The sequence below is a fragment of the Carettochelys insculpta genome, chromosome 3 (assembly GCF_033958435.1).
Source record: "Carettochelys insculpta isolate YL-2023 chromosome 3, ASM3395843v1, whole genome shotgun sequence".
Lineage (NCBI taxonomy): Eukaryota > Metazoa > Chordata > Testudines > Carettochelyidae > Carettochelys > Carettochelys insculpta.
This window is the reverse complement of record NC_134139.1, coordinates 170,669,492-170,692,819: the sequence shown is the minus strand read 5'-3', so window position 1 is coordinate 170,692,819 and position 23,328 is coordinate 170,669,492. Positions and strand designations below refer to the sequence as shown.

General features: G+C 43.3%; 1 protein-coding gene across 3 annotated transcripts in view; it reads left to right on the top strand.

Annotated features, from left to right (window-relative positions):
• The first annotated feature begins 482 nt into the window (after positions 1-482).
• The window catches only part of FBXO25 (F-box protein 25), a 74,700-nt gene continuing 51,854 nt past the window's right edge, over positions 483-23,328 (top strand). For 2 of the 3 annotated variants that reach the window (XM_074988923.1, XM_074988926.1), the window contains exons 1-2: positions 483-571; positions 9,957-10,103. In XM_074988923.1, the coding sequence (XP_074845024.1) occupies positions 9,964-10,103 (140 nt within the window). In that variant the 5' untranslated portion in view covers positions 483-571; positions 9,957-9,963. Of the gene's footprint in view, positions 572-6,291; positions 6,499-9,956; positions 10,104-23,328 lie in introns of those variants that run through there. The other variant, XM_074988925.1, reaches the window with a different exon arrangement.

Here is a 23,328-nt window from a genome sequence, read left to right as displayed (position 1 = left end):
GCGGTAACCCTGCCACCAGCCCCAGTGCAGGAGTCCTGCCCAACCAGCACGGGCCAGCCGAGGGAGACGCAGCTTTGCAACTTGGGAGCATTAAACTCGCCCGTCCCAATTCAACGAAAACGCGCCCAGCTCTCCCCAGGCAAGCGCGACTCACACACACGCCTGATCAGACCCACGTGACGGCTGGGAAACGCCGAGAAACGGCTCATACAAGCCGGTGACTGGGCTGGGATAGTGACATCACAATGCTCCCTAACTATACCTAGATGCGACCAACACCCAGCGTACTAATACACGGAGACACGCTCCTTGCCCCGCCTACAGGGCGGGGCCCGACTTTCCCCTCCTGCCGCCAACCAAAACATTAACATGTGCTTCTCGCGCGCCGCAGTCACGTGACGCGGGCAGTTTGAGAAGCGCGTGACATCATAAAAGACCGCAGCCAATCGAAAATCATGCTGCTGGGTAGCAACAAGCAGCGCCGTAAACAGCCAATCGGCGGCAGGCTGGGGGTGGGGATTTCAGCCCCAATATTAGTTCTGTCAGTAGCCCTGCAACTGTAGCCGACTTGGTGAGCTCTGTGGCCAAACGGGGGGGGGGGGGGGGGGTGAGTGAGCGAGCTGCAGAGGGCCGGGGGCTGGCGGGCAGGGGTCGTGGGACTGGGCGCAGACGGAGAGCAGGATCAGGGACCTCGAGTGCTGTGTTGTTGGGCTGGGGCTGAGCATGGGGCCGAGGTGGGGTTGCCGGGGTCGGGGGCCTGGGACCGAGGTGGGGTTGCCGGGGCCTGGGGCCGGGCGCCTGGGGCCGAGGTGGGGTTGCCGGGGCCGGGCGCCTGGGGCTGAGCATGCGGCTGGGGGAGCGGCTTGCTGGGGTCTGGGGCTTGGGGCTGGAGGTGGGGGCGGGGGGGGTGTTGCTGGGGTCAGGGGCCTGGGGCTGAGCCTGGGGGTAGGGATGTCGGGGGTGGGGGCTAAGGAATAAGATAACTTGTGGGAGAGTGTGAGGATTGAAGGCAGTTGGAGGAAAATTTTACCTCTGGTTTTGGGGGGGCAGATACTTGTAGCTGTTGGTATTAGAAGCAGGATACAGTTGGGAGCCTGCAGGCTAGGGAGATGGAGTAGATGGGGAAGTGGTAAGTTAGAGGCATAGACTTGGTGGTCAGGGGAAGCAGTGGCACGATGGGTTTCAGGGTTGGAGTGAAACAGTTGTCTGTGATGTTGAGGGTGTTAGAGACTATGCCAGGGATTGATCCACTGAGAATCAACTTGTCACGCCACTGAAGATGCAATGATTTTTTCCAAACATGCTTCTGTTGATGTCTGTTACTCCAGTAAAATTAGATGAGTAGCTAGCCTCAATGGAAGGCAGATCCTGTGGACCTTACCATGTGGAAGACATGGTAGTCAGTATGTTGACTTCAGCTACACAGTTTGTGTAGCTGGAACAGATGAATGGTGAGGGTAGGCAAGGTGTTGGGCTAGAGGGTCATGGAGGCTCTGGGAATGCAAAAGAGGATGGTATAGTCCTCTGTTGCTGAGAAAGTCCAGAGTGAGCGTGGCCAGTGAAGGAAAATGAGGAGCGATGGCTTTTAGCAGGGAAGTCCTCATGGTGAAGAATGCAGCATGCTGAAGGTTGAGGGATGGAGTAGCTTATGCTCATGTCCATCCTAATTTTGTTGTGTGGGTGATTTTTTTCTCCCTAAGGATGGCTCAGTAGCATGATTACATTCTTACCATCTTCTGAATACAGATTTTAATGCTGTCAGTTGAATGCACAATGCTTTATCCACCCCACCGAAAGCAAAATAATCTCAGAAATGCCTTAATTCTTCACACACTCAAGATGTCCTGTTTCTTTTGAGAAAAGAGTAGAAGAGCCAAAATATCAGCTCTGACTTTTGAAACCAAGAAGCTAAACAATATCTGTTCTTCCAGTAGTGCCACTCACCGTAAATCAAATAGCCAAGTTTATTTTAAATTATCTCCTGTGTGAAGTTGGAGAACAAGTTTTTCCAGGGAAAGAGAAGTGAGGAAAATGGAACATTATAGTTCCAACATTCAGAAGTCTAGAGAACTGTGTTTTTGCTATGATGGTGCAAAAAGCTTTTCTCCGCATGACGTAATGAGATCATGACAATCACACTTCATGTATGATATAAGTTATACAAAATTTATACAGGCTGGCAGCTCTTATAAACAGAAGAGTTCAGGAGTGACCAACTTTGTTCAGATGAGGGATATGTTAGTAATTTTCTAGGAGATGAGAATCCAATCTCAGCCCCATTTCTGCAGCTGGACCATTTTCTGGTAGAGGGCCCTGTTGGTTGGAATTTCCTTAAATGCAGTTTCCCTTTTTTTTTTCCTGGTATGTCAGTAAGAAGTGTGAGCCTCAGATGCTCCAGGAGAGAAGCTAAGACCATGAGAGCAGGTTGCTGCATGGCAGATTGTAGTCTTCATCGTCTATATATCTTTACCAAAAATGAGTAAGAATCATGTTGCGGTATTTTTCAGCCAGAGCTCATCAGATACTTTTAATATTGCACAATATGAATATTTTTGTTCTCTTTGTGACTAGAGAATTCAGGTCATCATGTAGTGATCTCACATGGAGTTACTGACTTTCTGTGGTTCTGTTTCACTATGTCTTTTTGTGCAAAGGTTTATTGCCAATTAAATTGGTTTCCTAGTGGGGGTTTTTTTTGTTTGCACCTCTGAAGTATATAAGTATGCTTACTTGCCCTAGTTGTGAAGATCATAAAAGAAAATGAGTGTATTTCAGAGCAAGAGAAATATTGTCTGATGTACATATGTGGCCACCATTTCTGTTTGGTATTTTTTAAACTTTTAATTCAATTATCAGTTTTGTAGGCAGATACAATTTTTCATTAGAAAATAAAAATTCAGTGGGATTAAAAAGGAAGTCATATTGATGTGCAAGTCATCTTTAAGGTCTATAAATTAATCAAGAGTTTATTGAACATGTATACTAAGGTGAGCTGTTTTTAAAGCAGACACAACTTTTATAGAAGGGGCTGTGCATAAATATACAATCTGCTGGAATTCTCAAAGTTCAAGATTTTAAAAAAGAACATTTAATGTTTTTAAAGAATTTAATTCCTTGGTTTTTAAAGAATTTAATTCCCTGTTTTGATTAGGTTTGACTCATAATCAGATATTCCATTTTATATCCTTCCTGTTTAATGTAAAATTTGAGTGACACAGTGTTAGGTCCAAATACTGCCTATGTTCGCACAGGTGTTACCTTTATGCATGTGAGTAATCCCACAAAGGTTATGGAAACATTTAAGAACATGAACTGCAAGGTTAAGGCAGTAAAGTAATTCAATAGAGAGAGGCTCAGCTACTCCTTTATATTTCATAAGGCTTGATTAGTTACCACTAACATAAAACAAACAAAATAAGTTGAACTGGGTTTTTTGTTTGTTTGTTTTGTTTTAATGTCTGCAATCTAGAGCATATTTACTTTGGCACCAGAAGTGCTGATTTATTAACAAGTCTAAAGATGACAAAGAAGTACATTGGCTTCTGAGACTATTATAGTTTTCTCCACAAATAGATGTATGATTACCGTATTAGGTGCATCTGCAGTCTTGTGAGGTGTGCTGTTTACCGGGAGCTTGAATTCAGGATGTGACTGAGAGCCTTACAAAACTGCTCAAGCCTTCGGAATACTACCCCTTCCTACTTCTGCATGTGGGAACTAACGATATGGCCAAGAATGACCTTGAGTGGGTTACTGCAGATTATGTGGCACTGGGAAGAAGGGTCAAAGAATTTGGAGTGCAAGTGGTGTTCTCGTCCATCCTTCCTGTCGAAGGGAAAGGGCTAGATAGGGACCGTCGAATTGAGGAAGGAAGTGCATGGTTATGCAGGTAGTGTTGGAGAGAGGGCTTTGGATTCTTCGATCATGGGACGCTGTTCTGGGCACAAGGATTATTGGGAAGAGATGGGGTCCACCTAACCAAGAGAAGAAGGAGCATTTTCACAAGTAGGCTTGCAAACTTAGTGAGGAGAGGTTTAAACTAGGTTTGCTGGGGGAAGGTGACCAAAACCCTGTGGGTAGAAAGGAACTTGGAGGCCGGGAAGAAATGCAAAGAGGAATGTGCAACAAAAGTGGACCCTTGGTGCGAGTAGTGAAGGTGGAGAGATCAACTGGTTATCTAAGGTGTTTGTACACCAATGCCAGAAGCCTGGGTAACAAGCAGGAGGAATTAGAAGCCCTGGCTCAGTCCAAAAACTATGACTTGATTGGAATAGCAGAGACTTGGTGGGATGACTCACATGACTGGTATGCTGCCATGAAAGGGTATAAACTGTTTGGGAAGAACAGGCAAGGAAGAAAAGGAGGAGGAGTTGCACTGTATGTAAGAGAGCACTATGATTGCTGGCACTCCAGTACATAGAGGGGGGAAAAGCCTGTTGAGAATCTATGGGTCAAGCATAGCATTATAGGCAGCACTGGAGGTGTGGTGGTTGGTGTCTGCTACAGGCCGCCAAATCAAGATGATGAGATAGATGAGGCGCTTTTTAGACAACTGAGAGAAGTTTCTGGATCGCGGGCTCTCGTTATCGTGAGGGACTTCAATTACCCTGACATCCGTTGGGAGACCAATATGGTGGTACACAAGCCATCCAGGAAATTTCTGGAGAATGTTGGGGATTGCTTCTTGGTACAAGTGCTGAAGGACCTGACCAGAGGTCGTGCGCGGCTTGACCTGCTGCTTACAAACAGGGAAGAACTAATAGGGAAGGTAGAGGTGGGGGACAACTTGGGAAGCAGTGATCATGAGATGGTAGACTTCAGGATCCTGACCAAAGAAAGGAAAGAGAGCAGCAAATTACACACCTTGGACTTCAGAAAAGCAGACTTTGACTCCTTCAGGAACCTGATGGGCAGCATCCCCTGGGATGCTACCATGAAGGGAAAAGGAGTCCAGGAAAACTGGCAGTATTTTAAGGAAGACCTATTGAAGGTGCAGAAAAAAACTGTCCCGATGTGCAGCAAGAGAAGTAAATATGGTAGGAGACCAGACTGGCTTAGTGGGGAAATCCTTGGAAAACTTAAGTACAAAAAGCGAGCTTACAAAAAGTGGAAACTGGGACAGATGTCTAGGGAGGGGTATAAACGTATAGCTCGAGAATGTAGGGCAGTTATCAGGAAGGCGAAAGCGCAACTGGAATTGCGACTCGCGAGGAATGTGAAGGATAACAAGAAAAGTTTGTACAGGCGTGTTAGCAAGAAGAAGATGATCAGAGAGGGTGTGGGGCCCCTACTGGATGAGGGAGGTAACCCAGTGACAGATGATGTAGGGAAAGCTGAAGTACTTAATGCTTTCTTTGTCTTTGTCCATGAAGACAGAGGCAGCTCCCTGACTAATGTGATAATTTATGCATTGTGGGATGAAGGTGGACAGCCTTTGGTGGGGAAAGAACAGGTTAGGAGCTAGCTAAAAAAAGCTAAATGTACATAAATCAATGGGCCTGGACCTAATTAATCCTAGGTTTCTGAGGGAGTTGGTGTATGTTGTTGATGAGCCCTTGGCCATTATCTTTGAAAAGTCATGGAGATCGGGAGAGATCCTGGATGATTGGGAAAAAGGCAAATGTAGTGCCCATCTTTAAAAAATGGAAGAAGGATGATCCAGGGAACTATAGGCTGGTCAGTCTTACATCAGTCCCTGGAAAAATCATGGAGGGGCTCCTCAAGGAGGTCATTTTGAGGCACTTGGAGGAGGGGAGAGTGACCAGGAATAGTCAGCATGGATTCATGAAGAGCAAGTCATGTCTGACCAATCTGATTAGTTTCTACGATGAAATAACTGGCCCTGTGGTTAGGGGAAAAATCAATGGATGTGATTTATCTTGACTATAGCAAAGCTTTTGATACGGTCTCCCACAATATTATTGTCAGCAAGTTAAAGAAATGTGGATTGGATAAATGGACAGTAAGATGGATAGAAAGCTGGTTAGAAGGTCGGGCCCAGCGAGTAGTGATCAACGGCTCGATGTCAGGATGGCGGTCGGTTTCTAGCGGAGTGCCCCAAGGTTCAGTTCTGGGTCCTGTTCTGTTCAACATATTTATCAATGACCTGGATGAGGGGTTGGATTGCACCCTCAGCAAGTTTGCGGATGACGCTAACTAGTGGGAGAGGTAGATACGCTGGAGGGTTGGGACAGGGTCCAGGCTGACTTAGACAAATTGGAAGACTGGGCTGCAAGAAATCTGATGAGGTTCAATAAGGATAAATGCAGAGCCCTGCACTTGGGCTGGAAGAATCCCAAGCATTGTTACAGGCTGGGGTCCAACTGGCTCGGTAGTAGTTTTGCAGAAAAGGACCTGGGAGTTGTAGTGGATGAGAAGCTGGACATGAGTCAACAGTGTGCTGTTGTAGCCAAGAAAGCTAATGGCATATTAGTTTGCATCAAGAGGAGTGTTGGCAGTAGATCCAGAGAAGTGATTATTCCAAAGCCGAAAAAAGAGGTAAGGCCGCATCTGGCATACTGTGTCCAGTTCTGGGCCCCCAATTATAGGAAGGATGTGGATACACTGGAGAGGGTCCAGCGGAGGGTGACCAAAATAATTAGGGGGCTGGAGCATATGACTTATGAAGAAAGGTTGAGGGAATTGGGACTGTTTAGTCTGCAGAAGAGAAGACTGAGGGGGGACTTGATAACAGCCTTCAACTTACTGAAGGGAGGTTGCAAAGAGGCTGGAGAGGGGCTGTTCACAGTGGTCATGGATGGCAGAACATGGAACAATGGTCTCAAGTTGCAACTATAGGAAAGGTCATGGTTGAACATTAGAAAAAACTTTTTCACTAGGAGGGTGGTGAAGCATTGGAATAGTCTACCCAGGGAAGTAGTGGAGTCTCCATCCCTGGAGGTGTTTGTCTTGCCTCGACAAAGCCCTGGTGGGGCTGATCTGATGGGTTTGGCCCTGCTTAGAGCAGGGGGCTGGATTTGATGGCTTTTTTAGGTCTCTTCCAGCTCTATTTTTCTGTGATTCTATGAACAATTCTGTAAAGGTTTATTTCCTGCTGCTGTGCCCCCAATATCAAACACTTGGCTTCCTCAAATCATTAAATTCAGTCTCTGAAGAATTTTGATGATCTGAAATCCTTCCAGGTTGTCAGCATCTTTCTGTTAATGAGATAGCCAAAACAAACAGTAACTGGTGATTACTTTGCGTGGCTGTGTCTACACTAGCCCCATTCTTTGACAGTTGCATGGTAATCAGTCTGAGCGGAGAATACTAATGAAGTGCTGTGATGAATATGCAGACCTCATCAGGCTAATTCTCCCTGCGGCATCTTCAAAGCACCGGCACGCTGTGTAGCCACAGGCATTTCAACGTATCCATGCAACTTCCAAGTGCCCTTACTCCTAGAAACTTTTGGAAGTAAGGGCACTTGGAATTTGTGTGGATGCTTTGAAGTGCCCGTGGCTACATGGCATGCTGGCACTTCGAAGTTGCCACAGGGAGAATTAGCCCAATGAGGTGCTGCATATTCATCACAGCACTTAATTAGTATTCTCTGATCAGGGTGATTACCATGCTGCCTTTGAAGAAGGGGGCTAGTGTAGACACAGCCACTATATTGCAAGTTCTTTCAGCAGCAATTTCCACATTGTCTTTACATAGCAGGCTCTATTTTTTTTTCTTTGACACTGTAGTTATATAGCTCGGGTGGTGACTGTTAACGTGCACCTGAAAGCCAGGTACTTCATAAGAAAGGTAAAACAACTTTTTACAGGAGCAGCGTTGCCTTCAGCATACCACAGGGTGTACGCTTTAAAGACTTGATTGAAAGTGTCTGAGAGAGAGATGCACTCCTGCAGACAGATTTAAAATTGAAGTTCACTCAGTAGATGCTGAAAGTCAGAAACTGAAGGTAAAAGTAATGTATAACATTGACATTAGTATGAGATGATTTACATGAAAAGCATCCTGATGAAGGCCTCACATAATTCTTTTTAATGCTGTTATTCAGTGGTTGCAAACCCTCCGGGATTATCCTAGAGCCTCCAGGCATTAAAGACTGATTTTTTTGATTAAAGTGATGGACCTCCAACTAAAATTGCCACCCCCAACTGACTGGTGCTCAGGTTGTGCACACTCTCTTTAAAACAAAAATGAAAACAAAAGCCCCACCCCTACAGAATACTGTGGCCAAGTTGCCATTAAAGAATCCAGGAGAACAAACTGCAGTATATGCTACTTTCACAAACTATACGAAGTACTTGTTCAGTAGAACAAAGCAGTAGAAGGGTAGCACTTTAAAGACTAACAAAATGATTTGTTCAGAGACTTCGTGGGACAGACCCGCTTCTTCGGCTCAATTTCAGTTCCGATATAGACTGACACACATAAGTACAGAGGACCAAAAAGGAAAAAAATTCCAGTAAAAACTGACAAATCAAATAGGATAAAATGAAGGGGGTGAGAGGTGGGAGGATGTTAATTGTCCTGTCAGATAATTACAAGCATCAAAGGAAGGGAAGCAGTCCTTGTTCGGTAGGCTTTTCAAAAACTTATGCTGGAAAAGATGAGTAACACATCCTTCAGCAGTCCTGTTTTAATATTTTCAGTCAGTTTTTTTTTTTTTCCGTACATTTTTGAAGTGTGTATTGATCCCTTTTCTACTGCAAAATTCAGGAAGTGCTGAAGTGGAAATTTTTCACTTTTAATTTCAATTTTTGCTTTGGTTTTCAGGTTTTGAAAATGAAAAAATTATTTTACAGTTTTGAACTTAGTTTTCCATTTCTCATCTTAGTTGTCTTTTATCACTGGGGAAAAAAATAAATAAATCATCTAGACCTTTTTTTCCTTTTTGCTGTTCTGTAAACTTTCAAAACCTTTCCAGAGTTTGAGATGTTAGAGTTAAGGAAGTAAAATCCTGTTAAATGAGTTAATCAGTCAACAGCTAGATTTAACTGGTTAACCATTAAACACGTGTGTGGGGTTGGGGGTGGGGAGGCAGCTGCACCTCAACTGGGTTGGACTTTCCCTGCCCATGGCACGCTGGGGACAAAGGCTGTTCTAGCCTGGCTGATGTGTCTCTGTCTGCAGCACTGCCACAGGTGGGAGGCACTCCAGTAGAGCTAGAGAAGCCCCTCTGTACAGCAGCCTGACCCAGGAGCACAGCTGGTAGGAGTGGTCCAGGCTGGCCAGAGCAACTGGTCTCAGGTGGCCCTGGGCATGCTGTGGGGGTGGGATGCTATGGCCTGGTTGGAGCATCCACAGCACACCGCTCCCCAGCTGGGCTGCTGCATATAGAAGCACTGTGTGCCACAACCCCCAGCACCCTTCCTGCCCCCATCCCCCAGCAGCTGCTGCTGCAGATGGGCACTGCTCTGGCTGCACAGGGAGTTGCTGCAGCCCCTGTTAGTTAACCTTAACTGAGGCTTACTGGTTAAGCGGTTAACTGTTAATGCCCCTACTTCAAGGAGCAAATTTACGTGGTCTCCCCTTTCCTTTTATCACTAGGAAGAAGAAAGCAGCAAATCCAATCTTTAGAAAACACAATTTTTCAAAACTATATGGTTAAAAAATTTGGGGAAAAAGGATTTCAGAAGATTTCTACAGAATAGGGAAGTTCTTAACACTTATTTTCAAAAATGTTTTTGTTTTACCATATTTATATAACAACTCTAAAACAGATTGATTTCAGGTCATTCTTTATTCACCATGAAGAAAAGAGTTGTTTTGTTTTGTGTTGGGTGGCTTTTTTTTGTTTGTTTGTTTGTTTGTTTTTTTCCAGGGTGGGGTCAGACACTATTAACAGTAGACACCTAATTTTTCTGATGCTTGATTGCCTGTTGAAAATGGGGGTGGTGAAGTAATGACGTAGGGAGCACGAGGGAGGTTCTGAAATGGTTGTAGTAATATTTTAATTAAATGTCATACCTGTCCATAAATACCCTACTCATTGCTTATAGGGAAGCCATGCCTTTTTTGGGCCAAGATTGGAGATCTCCGGGTTGGAGATGGATTAAAACAGAAGACGGTTGGAAAAGATGTGAGTCCTTCAGTCCAGAATTTGAGGATGAAAACAGCCAGCTCAAGAACAGCATCAGTCATTCCATGTAAGTTTCAAAATAAAGAATGATGAATAGGAGATTGGAAGAATTGTGCTCATAGCTGAAAATTTTCAATAAGTGTGTGTTGTTCAAACTGACTCTTTCTTTTGTATTCCGGACATTTTTTCTCATCTGGTCTCATTAGCAATACAGGACTGTAATTGTAAGTATCTAGAACAGGAAATGTCAGTCAGTATTTTGATGAGTAAGTTATCTGAAACTCTAACTTTGGCCAGGCAGAGAAGACTGAACTCATATGTGATTATACATTTGAATATTAATGGCAGGACCTATACAGGCACTATGTTTGCTTTTTTCCAGTCTTCTTGAATCTCTCCTTTCTCATGACTTTCTAAAGATGATAGCTAATGGCTCAGATACCTCATCTCTCAGCTCCTTGAGTATTCTAGGATGCATTTCATCAGGCCCTGGTGACTCGCAGACATATAACTTTTCTAAGTGATTTTTAACTTGTTCTTTTCTTTTTTCTCTTCTAAACCTACCCTTTTCCCACTAACATAGTGAATGCTAGGCATTCCTTCTTCAGACTTCTCGGTGAAGACCGAAACAAAGAAGTCATTAAGCATCTCTGCCATTTCCAAGTTTCCCGTTACTGTTTCTACCTCTTCACTGAGCAATGGGCCTACCCTGTCCTTGGTCTTCCTCTTGCTTTTAATGTATTTGTAAAAAGTCTTGTTTTCCTTTATGCCTGCAGCTAATTTGAGCTCATTTTATGCCTTTGCCTTTCTAATCTTGCCCCTGTATTCCTGTGTTGTATGCCTATATTCATCCTTTGTAATTTGTCCTAGTTTCCATTTTCATGATTCCTTTTTTATTTTGAGATCATGCAAGATCTCCTGGTTAAGCCAAGCCGGTCTTTTAGCATATTTTGTATCTTTCCTACGCAGTGGGATAGCTTGCTTTTGGGCCCTTAATAATGTCCCTTTGAAAAACTGCCAGCTCTCCTCTGTTTTTTCCCCTCAGTTTTGCTTCCCACGGGACCCTACCTACCAGCTCTCCAAGTTTACCAAAATCCGCCTTCCTAAAATCAATTCTCTCTCTTGCTGTTCTCCCTTCTACTTTTCCTTGGAATTGTGAATTCTGTGATTTCATGATCACTTTCACCCAAGCTGCCTTCCCCTTTCAGATTCTCAATCAGTTCTTCCCTATTTTTTAAAATCAAATCTAGGACAGCTTCCCCTGATATCTTTTTATTTCAGAAGGTTGAAAAAGCTGTCTCCAATGCAGTCCAAGAACTTATTGGATAGCCTGTGTGTTGCTGTGTTAATTTCCCAACATATATCTGGATATTTGAAGTCCCCCCATCACCACCAAATCCTGGGCCCTGAACAATTTTGTTAGTTGTTGTTTGTTTAAAAAACCTCATCCACCTCTTCCATCTGGGTAGGTGGCCTGTAGTAGATTCGTAACAAGACATCACCCTTGGTGTGGCTTTTTTTTTTTTTTTTTAAAAACCCCTTTTAGCCTAACCCAGAGAATCTCAATGCATCCGTTTCCTATGTTCATCTCCACCTCAGTCCAAGTGTGTACGTTTTTAATGTATAAGGCAACACCTCCTCCCTTTTTCCCCTGTCTGTCTTTCCTGAGCAGGCTGTACCCTTCCATACCAACATTCCAATCAAGTGTATTATCCCACCAAGTTTCTGTGATGCCAATGATGTCATAGTTGTATTTATTTAATAGCACTTTGAGTTCTTCCTGCTTATTACCCATACTTCTTGCATTTGTATATAGGCATCTAAGATATTGATTTGATCTTGCCTCACAGTTTTGCTCTGACCCTCCTTTTTCTCTGCCATTATAGCCTGTGCTCCCTCCCATTTGTGACCTGTCTCCCAGGTCTGCATGTTCTCTACTTACCCATGGGCTTTGCTCCCGTCACTGTCGAACCTAGTTTAAAGCCCTCCTCACTAGGTTAGCTAGTCTGTGCCCAAATAGGGTGTCTCCTCTCCTTGAAAGGTGAAGGCCATCTCTGCCTAGAAGTCCTTCCTGGAATAGCATCCCATGGTTGAGGAAACCAAAGCCCTCCTGGCGACACCATTTGCGCAACCAGGCATTCACCTCCAGGATGCATCTATCTCTGCCTGGGCCCCTATCTTTGACAGGAAGGATTGAAGAGAATACCACCTGCACCCCAAAGTCCTTCACCAGTACTCCCAGAGCCCTGTAGTCACTCTTGGGCCGTGTCTACACGTGCCCCAAACTTCGAAATGGCCATGCAAATGGCCATTTCGAAGTTTACTAATGAAGCGCTGAAATGCATATTCAGCGCTTCATTAGCATGCGGGCGGCAGCCGCGCTTCGAAATTGACGCTCCTTGCCGCCGCGCGGCGCGTCCAGACGGGGCTCCTTTTCGAAAGGACGCCGCCTACTTCGAAGTCCCCTTATTCCTATCTGCTCGTAAGTATTCCAGTGGCCATTTTTGAAGTTTTTGGCTAGTGTAGACGTAGCCACTATGTTTCAAAAGAAGTAGGCTGTATTGTCGGGCTGCGTCTATACTACATTCCCCTTTCAGAGGAGGCATTCAAGTGAAGCACTAACTTACAAATCTTGCACCTTATTTGCATAATCTCACGTGATTGCATTTCCAGAAGAGACTTTTCTGAAACCGAAAACAGCCGTGTAGACGGAGTTCCTTCAGGGAAAGGTGGGAATAATTTTTCAAAAGAACCCTTCTTTTTGATACAAAATAGGAAAAAGGGTTCTTTCAAATATTTTTTTCTTTTTTCTTTTCTTTTTCTGCCAAAGGAACCCCATATACACAGCTGTTTTTGCTTTCAGAAAAGTCTCTCCCAGAAACAAAATTGCATGAGATTATGCAAATGAGGCATGAGATTTGTAAATCAACATTTCATTTGCATTTCTCCCCTGAAAGGGGAATGTAATGTAGCCATAGCCTTGAAATGATTTATAGGGTTTTGGTTAGTCAAGTATTTCTGAAGTTTTAATTACTTTTTAAACCCAGCTTTAGGCAAAATTCCTCTGAGATCACTGTTACCACAGTATGACCCCATGAAGAAAGCTCATGTTCTGCATTTTGATAACCTACAATATTTGTAGGTTTATGGAGTTTGCGTGTTACCTGAAGAATTGAATTTGTTTATATAAAAGCAGTAATGTTTGTATAACATAGCTTTAAATTTAAAAACCTTTACTTTATAATTATCTAAACTGGCAGCCAAGTTTGTGGCCTGCCCTAAAAGAATTGTCAGGAAATCAAGTTAGCCTTACTGTACTCTTGATGATCTCTCCTGTCAAGAATAGACAAGCAAGCAGTAAGTTTTCAAACCAGAAGCAGTATTTATTTACAAGTGAGTGGTTGCAAGACTAAGAAAAGAGAAAATGGAGATAAATATAATAAAGGTTAAAGTTAAGAATGAAGTGGTGTGGCATGGCAAAATAGTGCAATAAATTATTAAGCACTTACTGGATGGTTATTGTCATCAGGCAGTTACTAAATAGATAAGGGGAGATCTCATTCAAACCACAGGCATCCACGTTTAATGACAGGCAAAATTCATACACTCATTAATGATAAATAGCTCTCAAGACAGCAGTGCAGAAGTAAGGGTGGCAGAGTGTGATTCCCTCTTCTACACTGCTGCTGGCGAGGCACTGCCTCTAGAGTTGTGTCCAGCCATCAACCACTGGTGTCCAGCCTTCCAGCTCTGAAGGAAATATAGAAGAGTAGCAATACTGCCACCTACTTAAAATGCCCTTGCAGCCCCCCTTTAACTTGCTTTTGGGTCCAGAGCTCCAATTTGAGAAACATTACTCTTCCCTGTGAAATCTGTACCATATAGGGTAAAGGCACAGAAGATACTAGATTTCAAGGCTGTGGGAAGGTGGAAGAAGAAGGTCAGAGTTCAGAGTCTGTGATGCATTTTTTCATGAGTCTGAATTTGGTAAAGCATAGACTAATTACTAGCCTATGCATTCCATAAGGTTCTGGTGCTATCATCACCCATTTTATGTTCAGTTAAGCTAATTATAATTTATCTATTTTTAAACCCTTCCTGAGGCTTTTCTACAAACCTCCGTTATAAGAGCCTATATTGCATTTCAAACAGGCAAAGCAAAAATCTTTCACTATATCCACTTCATCAAGAAATTCATTTGTAGCTTTCATTTAAAATTTGAAGTAGAATTTACAGAAGCACAGTTGTTTGTCTGCTAGAGCACATTGAAGGATTAGAGCTTAAACTCTTATTTCTGTTTAAATTGGATTCTTATTTCAGCCCTGAAAATGTAAGTCTTCTTTCTGTGACTTGAATTTCTGCAGGGCAAAAGCTAAACACAGTTTTTGCTGATGATGACAATATTTCTTGTATTAAAAAGATATTCATCGAAAGGCTTTCAGTACCCTGTGTTACATCATTTTGACAAAGAGTTGAATGCTGGTTTTAACTATAGGTTGAACCTCTTTATTCTGGCAGTGCTGAACCAGAGAGTGTGCCAAACCACAGGAAATCAATATTTTTCTAGCAGCAACACTTCCACTGCTTACTGGGCTCTTAGAAGACATTGGGGTAAATTAGAGCTAAATAAGAGCTCAGAATACTGAGAGCCAGGACTGGTGGTTGTAAAATAACTTTATGGAACTGTGGAAAACTTAGCAACACCCATGATGGCCATGTCTACACTAGCCCAAATCTTTGAAACGGCCATTCAAATGGCTGTTTCAAAGATTAGTAATGAGGTACTGAAATACATATTCAGCGCCTCATTAGCATGCCGGTGGCTGCAGCTCTTTGAAATTGCTGCGGCTCGCTGCCACGCAGCTCATCCAGATGGGGCTCCTTTTCGAAAGGACCCTGCCAGCTTCAAAATCCCCTGTTCCTATTTCAAAAAGGAGCCCTATCTGGACGAGCCTCGTGGCAGCGAGAAGCAGCAATCTCAAAAAGCCACGGCCGCCAGCATGCTAGTGAGGTGCTGAATATGGATTTCAGCGCCTCATTAGTAATCTTTGATATGGCCATTTGAATGGCCATTTCGAAGATTTGGGCTAGTGTAGACGTAGCTGATAAGTAGACAGCTGGCTTACTAATATCATGCCAGACCATCGATGTTGCCAGACCAGAGAGTGCTGGATTAGAGAGGTTCAACCAACAGTATCGACATATAGCTGTGGACTGATGTAATTTTAATGTGTAGCATGTAATAGCTAAGCATGGATTATTTTTAAATGCACTTTTATTGGCCTGGTGCTTTACAACATCTAGACTATTGGTGAGACTGCTCAGGTCTAAACTGACTATGAAAAATAGATTCATGTGGAAAATTCTTTTTTTTTTTTTTTTTTTTTTTTTTTTTTTTTTTAAAAAGTGAATAATCATGAATGATAAGGGTTGCATACATTTTTTCTGTGGAAAGAATGATGCTGGGGAAGTAAAGCAATTTTATCACCTTATTGGTGAGCTTCAGGACCATATAGCTTTAGTGATTCTGCTTATCTATACAAGAATGGCTGCTTTCACAAGGAGGGCACTCTCAGTTGTGATGCTTTTTTTTTAAAAAAAAAAAAAAAAGTGAGCACTCTCTTGCTTATCTTATCTTTGTAAGGTTAGTGTTTGCTATTTCCTCTAGTTATTTGATGACCTGACAGCTAAGCCTTAATTTAAGAAACTGCTTTCACTCCTTATGCTGTTACATAATGTTTTTTTCACCTTAAAAACAAGATTATTTTAAATGTACAGGTGAGTTTTATTTTTAAAGTGATTTAAAAGAGGAATAAGAGTAGAGGATAGCTCAAATTCTTACTGCTCAAGGTAATGCTTCAGATCATCATCTTGGGTCATTTCTGTGTCCCTGGGCTATATATACACCAGTTAAGGTTGTACTTGTTTGAGAACACTGTTCATGTAGAACATATGAATTCTGGTAGTTGTAATAGGGAATGCCTTTATGCAGCTATGAAGTCCACTTTTGATGACAGCTGTAATATCTCTATCATATGCGCTACATACAGTGGTGGGTTGCTAGTACTGTAGCGGTCACCTTTTCAGGTAAAAGCACTTTGTTGCAGTGTGTTGCCTGAAGACTATAAGAACTACTTCAACCATGCTTCTCTACAGGATGTTGGAGAAATGAGGAGAATCATCAGCGATATAACAAAGGAACTAGGTGCTTGTGTTGGGACACACAAACTTGAGAGATTCATGGATTCAGGAAGCTTTGGGCATGAAATGGGAAGAAATCGGCATGCTTTTTTGGCAGAGGGGAGAGGGCAATGTTGTGGAACCAGTTAAGGGAGGGAAAGCTGGCCAACCAAGGAACGCTTTGTGGTTTTGAGAAACCCATGAGCTGAAGGAGAAGGATCCCAGAAATCTCAAAGCTCTGCCAAACCCAAAGAACTCCTAGAGCACGATAAGGAACCTGAAATAGAGAAAAGCACAGAGGGTGTAGGGCTTTTTAATAGCTCAGTATATTTCTGTGCTATGTAAGAGTAATGTTTTATAATCCCATATGACATCTATTTGCTTTCACTCTTGTGGTTACCTGAAGAGAGAAACTGCAAATCAGAAGTTTCCTGCCTCTGGTGAGAATCTGAGAAATACTCAAAAGCTTGGGGTGGGGGCAGGGAAGCGGGGAGAGGCAATGGGAACACAGCACTGGTTTCAGGGCCGAGGCATTTGGACCAAAGGATTTTAACTACCTAGGTCTGCTCCAGTTTTCCCTCTAACTTTTTTTTTTTTATGTCCAGCTGGGAGTACAGGTTCTGGAGTGGGGTATGGCTGGGAATGAGGTGGTTGGAGGCAGTTGAGGTGCAGGAGATGGCTCTGGGCTGTGACTAAGGAGGTTGGAGTTCAGGAGCACTCTCTGGGCAGGAGCTTGGGCTGGGGTCTGAGCAGGAGTTAGAGGGATTAGGGTTGGGGTATGGGGTCTAGTAGGTAGTTAGGGTGGTGGAGCACTCTCAGGATTCAGGTCAGGGATTTGGGTGGAGGGTACTTACTTGGGCCAGCTCCAATTTTGGTTTGGGGGAACAAGTAGCTTGGTTCAGCCTATGCTGTTCTGGGCTCACCTGTAGGCTTCAATCTCTGCAGTTCCTGTTGGCCACAATTCCTGTCACTAGCAGATGCAGGGGTAGAGCTTCCTGGCATTGCAGGGTTGAAACTTTCTGCAGGCCCCCAGGCAAGGTGGGGGGGCTGCTCCTCACCCGCAAAAGGGGTGGGACCTGGGCAGCCAGCCAGTTCCCAGCATTGGCTGTATCCTTAGATCCATGTGCGGCCCAGCAGCGGTGACCAGATTCATGCAAGGCCTAGGGCTCCAGTGACTGCTGCCGTAGTAGCGTCAGTGGCCAGAGCTCCAGGCCCCTTTGACTCTCTGGGCACTGGAGCAACTGTCCCCTTACTCCCCTATGTCCTCCATCTGTGAGCCTGTTGGGCGCTTATGGCAGCGCAGCTCCAGCAGAGTGGGGAACAAATGGCAGTGCATGGAGCTGCCTCCCTTCCCATACCAGAAAGGGCGGGCCTAGAACACAGGAGCTTTAGAGGCTGCAACCCCACAAGCCACTTTTTTAGTCTGTCCCAGCTGCTGGGACCAGCAGAGTGTGCCTCTTCTCCAGCCCAGCAGGGAGCTGCTACAGATGGGGGACATGGGCCTCTGCCCGTGGCCACAGCAGTCCTGCTCTGGATTTATGAGGCAGCTGCATAGCTTAGGGGAATCCTGGTCTGCAGGAGGCATGTGTTCCCTAGAGGCTCAGGACATGGGACAGTGCTAGTTTGCCAACTTTCTAATCAGACAAAACTGAAGCCCCTTGCCCTGTCCCTGCCCCGTCATTTCTCAGAAGCCTTTAACTCTCCATCCCTGGTCATTCTTCCTCATCTTTACTCAGTTTCATTGAGATGGGGCTGGTGGCTGAGATCCAGGAGGGTGTGAAGTCTCCAGTTGTCTCCCCATTGGCATGGGGCCACAAAAGAGGGGCTTAGAGTGCAAGAGGGTCTCCAGCCTGGGGCAGGTGTCTGAGAGAGGGTTCCAGTTGCAGGCTGTAGCTGGGCAGCACTTACCTCAAATGGCTCTTGGCCTCTGGCACAGCTGGACTAAGACAGGTTCTGGGTCTACCCTGGCTCTGTGTGGCTTAAACACTGATAGCATTGAGTCAAAGTGAGTCCCAGAATTGGATAAATAAATGTAAGGCTCCTTTGCCGCATGCACAATTGTCTCAAATCTGTCAATGTTCTCCTTTGCTGGTCTGTAAAATACCAGTTCTTCCTCAATGTTCCTAATGGCTGGTAGTAGACAGCTATGAGAGTTTGAAGAACTGTGGTCAGAGCGAAGAGCTCAGCACCTGTACCCCAGACTTTGTCTTGCTTCATTTGGCTTTGAAGCAAGTACTTCTTCACAGGAAGACCAACCAAGGCTTCAAAAGCTTCTTGATATTCAGGAGATTTCATCACATCCACAGCAGCAGCTAGACCGTAGCGGTGTTCAGACAATGAAGAGACTCATTTTGACCGGGTGCTAAGTGTTACCAGTATATAATCTGCTCTCTCTTTTCTGCATTTTCTCGTTAAATAAATGAAAACGATGAAATGTGAACAGCCATTTCTTTGTTTTTTAGATTTTTGTTCATGGTTTTTCTTCTGCTTATGTTTTACAGCTTTTAGTCCCTGCTGCCTAACTTTGATTCTCACCAAACAGGCACGACAAACTATATAGTGAAAGCTAGCCAGGCACAGCTAGCTATATAGTGATTTGTGCCCAGGTAAGCTGCACTTTAGTGTAGTGCCAGGTGCCTTCAGTCATGGGGCATTATATGGTGCAGCTTATCTGTAGTGTGTTGCCATTTTAGAAAGATCTTGCTGTTTTGGAAGGTGTGGGTCCTCATTAACAAGTTGAAGTAATCAATAACAGTAACTGTAACAGTGATAATGTCAGATAGATAAATTTGGTTTTAAAATTTAAGTGGTCAATTGTTCAGAAATGCCTGCTTCTCTGCCATAGGTGGTAGAATGCAAATTTCATACCTTCAGTGCCTTTTCCTATGCATTCATTTCATGCTCTGTACCTGACTTTTTTTCAGGCAGCACACACTATATAGTGAAAGTTGCCTAACTTTTTTAGTCATTCTCACCCAGGCAAAAGTCACTATATTTAGTGTGTGTTTTTAGTGCCTCCAGCTAAGTATTCAGCTGGCTCCCTGCCCCTCCCTCTCAGTCAATCCCATGGCTGGTACTGCCAAGGTGCTGGTAAGTGCTGGCAGAAAAAAAGCTGCCGAGTATACATAATGAAGTTACTATGTGACAGTTAGTCCAAATCACATCTGTCAGTTAATCACAGCTCACGTGATTGTTATTAATTTTTGAGCTAATTTTCAAGACGTGATGTTTTAATCAAACTGTTAATAAAATATTAATTCAAATTTGTTAATATTTTAGGGTTAATATTTTGAAAGTGTTCTAACTTTTCAAATATATTAATTTCAGTTGCAACAGAGAATACAAAGTATAAATGTTAACTTTATATTTATTACAAATATTTGCACTGTAAACATTATGAACCGTGCTAATTTTTCAAGTCACCTCAGACAAGTACTGCAGTATTGCACTGAAAGTGCAGTTTACAAATGCAGATTTTATTGTCACATAACTGCTCTCAAAAACTACACCAAGCCCACATGTCCAGTCATTCCTACTTCTTCAGTCAATTGCTAAAGTAAAAAAGTAGCTTACGTTTATGCGAGAGAGTGCTGCCCATTTCTTGTTTACAATATCACCTGAATGTAAACACAGATGTTTGCATGGCATTGTTTAGCCGGTATTGCAAGCTATTTATGTACCTGGTATGCTAACCATTCATACGCCCTTTTATGCTTTAGCCACCATGACAAAGAATGCTGATGACACTCGTTTAAAAACAAAAATGCCTGAATTAAATTTTTGACTAAACTCCTTGGTGTGGAATTGCACGTCTCCTACTCTTTTACCTGCATTCTGGCATGTATGTTGTGTTATGGCGGTTTAGGATGACAACCAAACAAGGGTGACTGTAAGTCCCGTTTTGGCCAGGATGATCACATTGTTTTTTTAGCTCTGTGGTTGCTGTCCTGATTTTTGGCAAACTTGGGCATTTGTTCTGCTTGCTCTTAGCAACTGGTCATCAGTTGGCAAGAGTAGACAGGACAAGTCCACATTTTTGGCAAAAAAGTGGGGGGTGATTGCCTAGCAGGGCACAGAGGAACTTGCAGAGTTGTGGAGGTACAAGTAGCAATGCCAGCCCTGAATGAGAGAGAAGGATCTGAAGAGTGGTTCAAGCCAGGCCAGTCCTGCACAGGTGTGTGGCAGGAGGTCTTTGGCCAGCCCTGTGTGAGTGGGCAGCGGGAGGGCTAAGACCAGTCCCACACATTAGGAGGAGAGAGGTGGCCTTGAGCTGGCCCTATTCAATGTCCCATTTACCCTTTGGGAAAATATGGTCACCCTACACCCAGCACACATTTCACTGCACATTTGATAAAATGCAAAGAAAACGCTAATGTGACATTTCTAAAGATAGACACAGCATTTTATGCAAGGCTTAAGAATATGAAGTGCATTCCAAAATCTGTGAGGGATCAGGTGTGGATCACGCTTTCAGAAGTCTTTACAGAGCAGAACTCTGATGCAATAAATACAGAACCATCAAAAAAGTAATGCAGCCTTCTGCTGGTGGCCTCTTATCTTTGGATTGTTATGATCAATTCTGGTCCAGGAAAGGTGGGAGAAGCATGAAGGGATATATTGCTGTTTACCACAGCTGCCATCTAAGTATCTTCTGACACCAACTACAACAGTGCCATGTGAATGCCTGTTCTTCCTTTCAGGTGATATTGTGAGCATGGAGCAGGCAGCATTATCTACTATCTATTTTAGAGAGCTTGTCCATTTGATAAAGAATTTCTCCTAAATGGTAAAAGCTAAGACCACTAAATTTTGTATACATCTTTCTCTTACCATAATGTAAAGCAACATAAAACAGGATGTTCCTGGGATTGGATTGCTTCTCCAAAAACCAAACAGAAAAAAGGCCAATCACCAAATAAAGTACAGTCTACAAAATTAACATAACTGAGTAAGTATTGAAAGAGAGCAGCAACGAAGGGTCCTGTGGCACCTTATAGACTAACAGAAAAGTTTAGAGCATGAGCTTTCGTGAGTTAACTCACTTCTTCAGATGCTGGTCCGGCATCTGAAGAAGTGAGTTAACTCACGAAAGCTCATGCTCTAAACTTTTCTGTTAGTCTATAAGGTGCCACAGGACCCTTCGTTGCTGCTACAGATCCAGACTAACATGGCCACCCCGCTGATATTGAAAGAGACTGAACCAAGATGAACCAGAAAACTAAAATGAACCCAGAATTAGGATTACTTCTGAATAAACCTCACAAAAAAGATGTGAAAGGAAGAAATTTGAAATAGTGCTCAGTTTTTTGGCACAGCTAACTCATAACAGTAATGCTTAAGTTAGAAACTTTGGAACAAAATGTAGTCTTTTTTTGTTAAAACAGCAAATAAGCATTTACAGGGGTAAAGAAAGAAAATATACTTGATGGAATGGACATATATTAACAGTCCTTTTTTAAAGCAGTCTAAAATTAAGATAAATTTAATAAAAACATTATTTTTCAAAATGGCTACGTCTGCACTAACCCAAAACTTTGAAATGGCCATGTAAACGGCCATTTCGAAGTTTACTAATGAAGCACTGAGATACACATTCAGCGCCTCATTAGCATGCCGGCAGCCACGGCACTTCAAAATTGACGCGGCTCGCCACCGCGCGGCTTGTCCAGACGGGGCTCCTTTTCGAAAGGACCCCGCCAACTTCGAAATCCCCTTATTCCTATCTGCTGTTAGAAATAAGGGGATTTTGAAGTTGGTGGGGTCCTTTCAAAAAGGAGCCCTGTCTGGACAAGCCGTGCGGTGGTGAGCCACATCAATTTCAAAGTGCTGTGGCTGTCAGCATGCTAATGAGGTGCTGAATTTGGATTTTAGTGCTTCATTTCAAAGTTTACTAATGGCCATTTGCATGGCCATTTTGCAGTTTTGATCTAGTGTAGACATGGCCATTTCCTTTTATTTAAAAAAAAAAAAAAATTATGTAAGGACCCATGTAATGCCTGGTAAATCTGTCAGTGCCCTCTAAATGTAAACAAGCTTGTTTGTCTGAGCAGTAGGCTGAACAAGTAGTAGGACTGGACCTGTAGGATATAAAGCTGTATACTGTTTTAATTTTGAATGTACACTTGTTCATAATTCTACAGTTATAAGTTCAATTTCCACGATAAAGCAATTATAGTGCAGTACTTGTATTAGGTGGATTGAAAAATAGCTTTTATTTTCTTTTTGACAGTTTAAATATTTGCTGTAAAAATAAAGTGAGTAGTCACTTTGTATTCTGTGTTGTAATTGAAATCCATATATTTGAAAGTGTAGAAAGCACCTAAAATATTTAAATAAATGGTATTCTGTTATTTAATAGCATTATTAATTTCTTGACAGCCCTAATAAATTGGTATCTCCAAGCAGGAGTAAAGAAGTTTGGGGGGAGGGGGGGGGCGGTTGTGCACACCATTGGAATGCTGTTTCCAGTTCAGGTAATCACAGTTCAAGAAAGATGTTGGCACATTGAAGAGATTTCAAAGAAAAGCCACAAGAATTATTAAAGGATTAGAAAATACTTTGTATAGCAATACACTGAAGGAGCTCAATCTCTGTAACCTATTAAGGACAAGGAGTGGGACTGTTGATAGACATGCCAGATGCCTGGGCGAGATGGGGAGGAGCCCTGCTCTGTGACCCCAGAAGAGGCAGGATCTCAGATGGAAGGAGCAGGTGTGGGGCTAAACTCTCCCAGCCAGTCCTTCAGAGCTGTACAGAGCGTTCAGCTCATGGCTCCAGCAGCCACAGCTGCAACAGTAACCCTTTTAATTTGCTGGACCCTAGGACATCTGCCTCCTTTGCCCTCCTGTGTTGGTGGGCCTGCTTGGGGAACCAGTACTTAATAATTGGCTCTTAGGTCTAATGAAGAGAAGTATAAATGTAGTCCAGTGGCTGGAAGTTTAAACTAGAAGTCACACTGGAAATACATTTTAACAGTGCTGGTAATTAATCATGTAAACAGTTTCCCAAGTGTCATATGTTCATCATCACAGTCCACTTTTAAATCAATATTGGTTTTTATTTTTTTTAAATATGTTCCAGGAATTTCTTTGGGCTGTCCCACACAGGTGGGC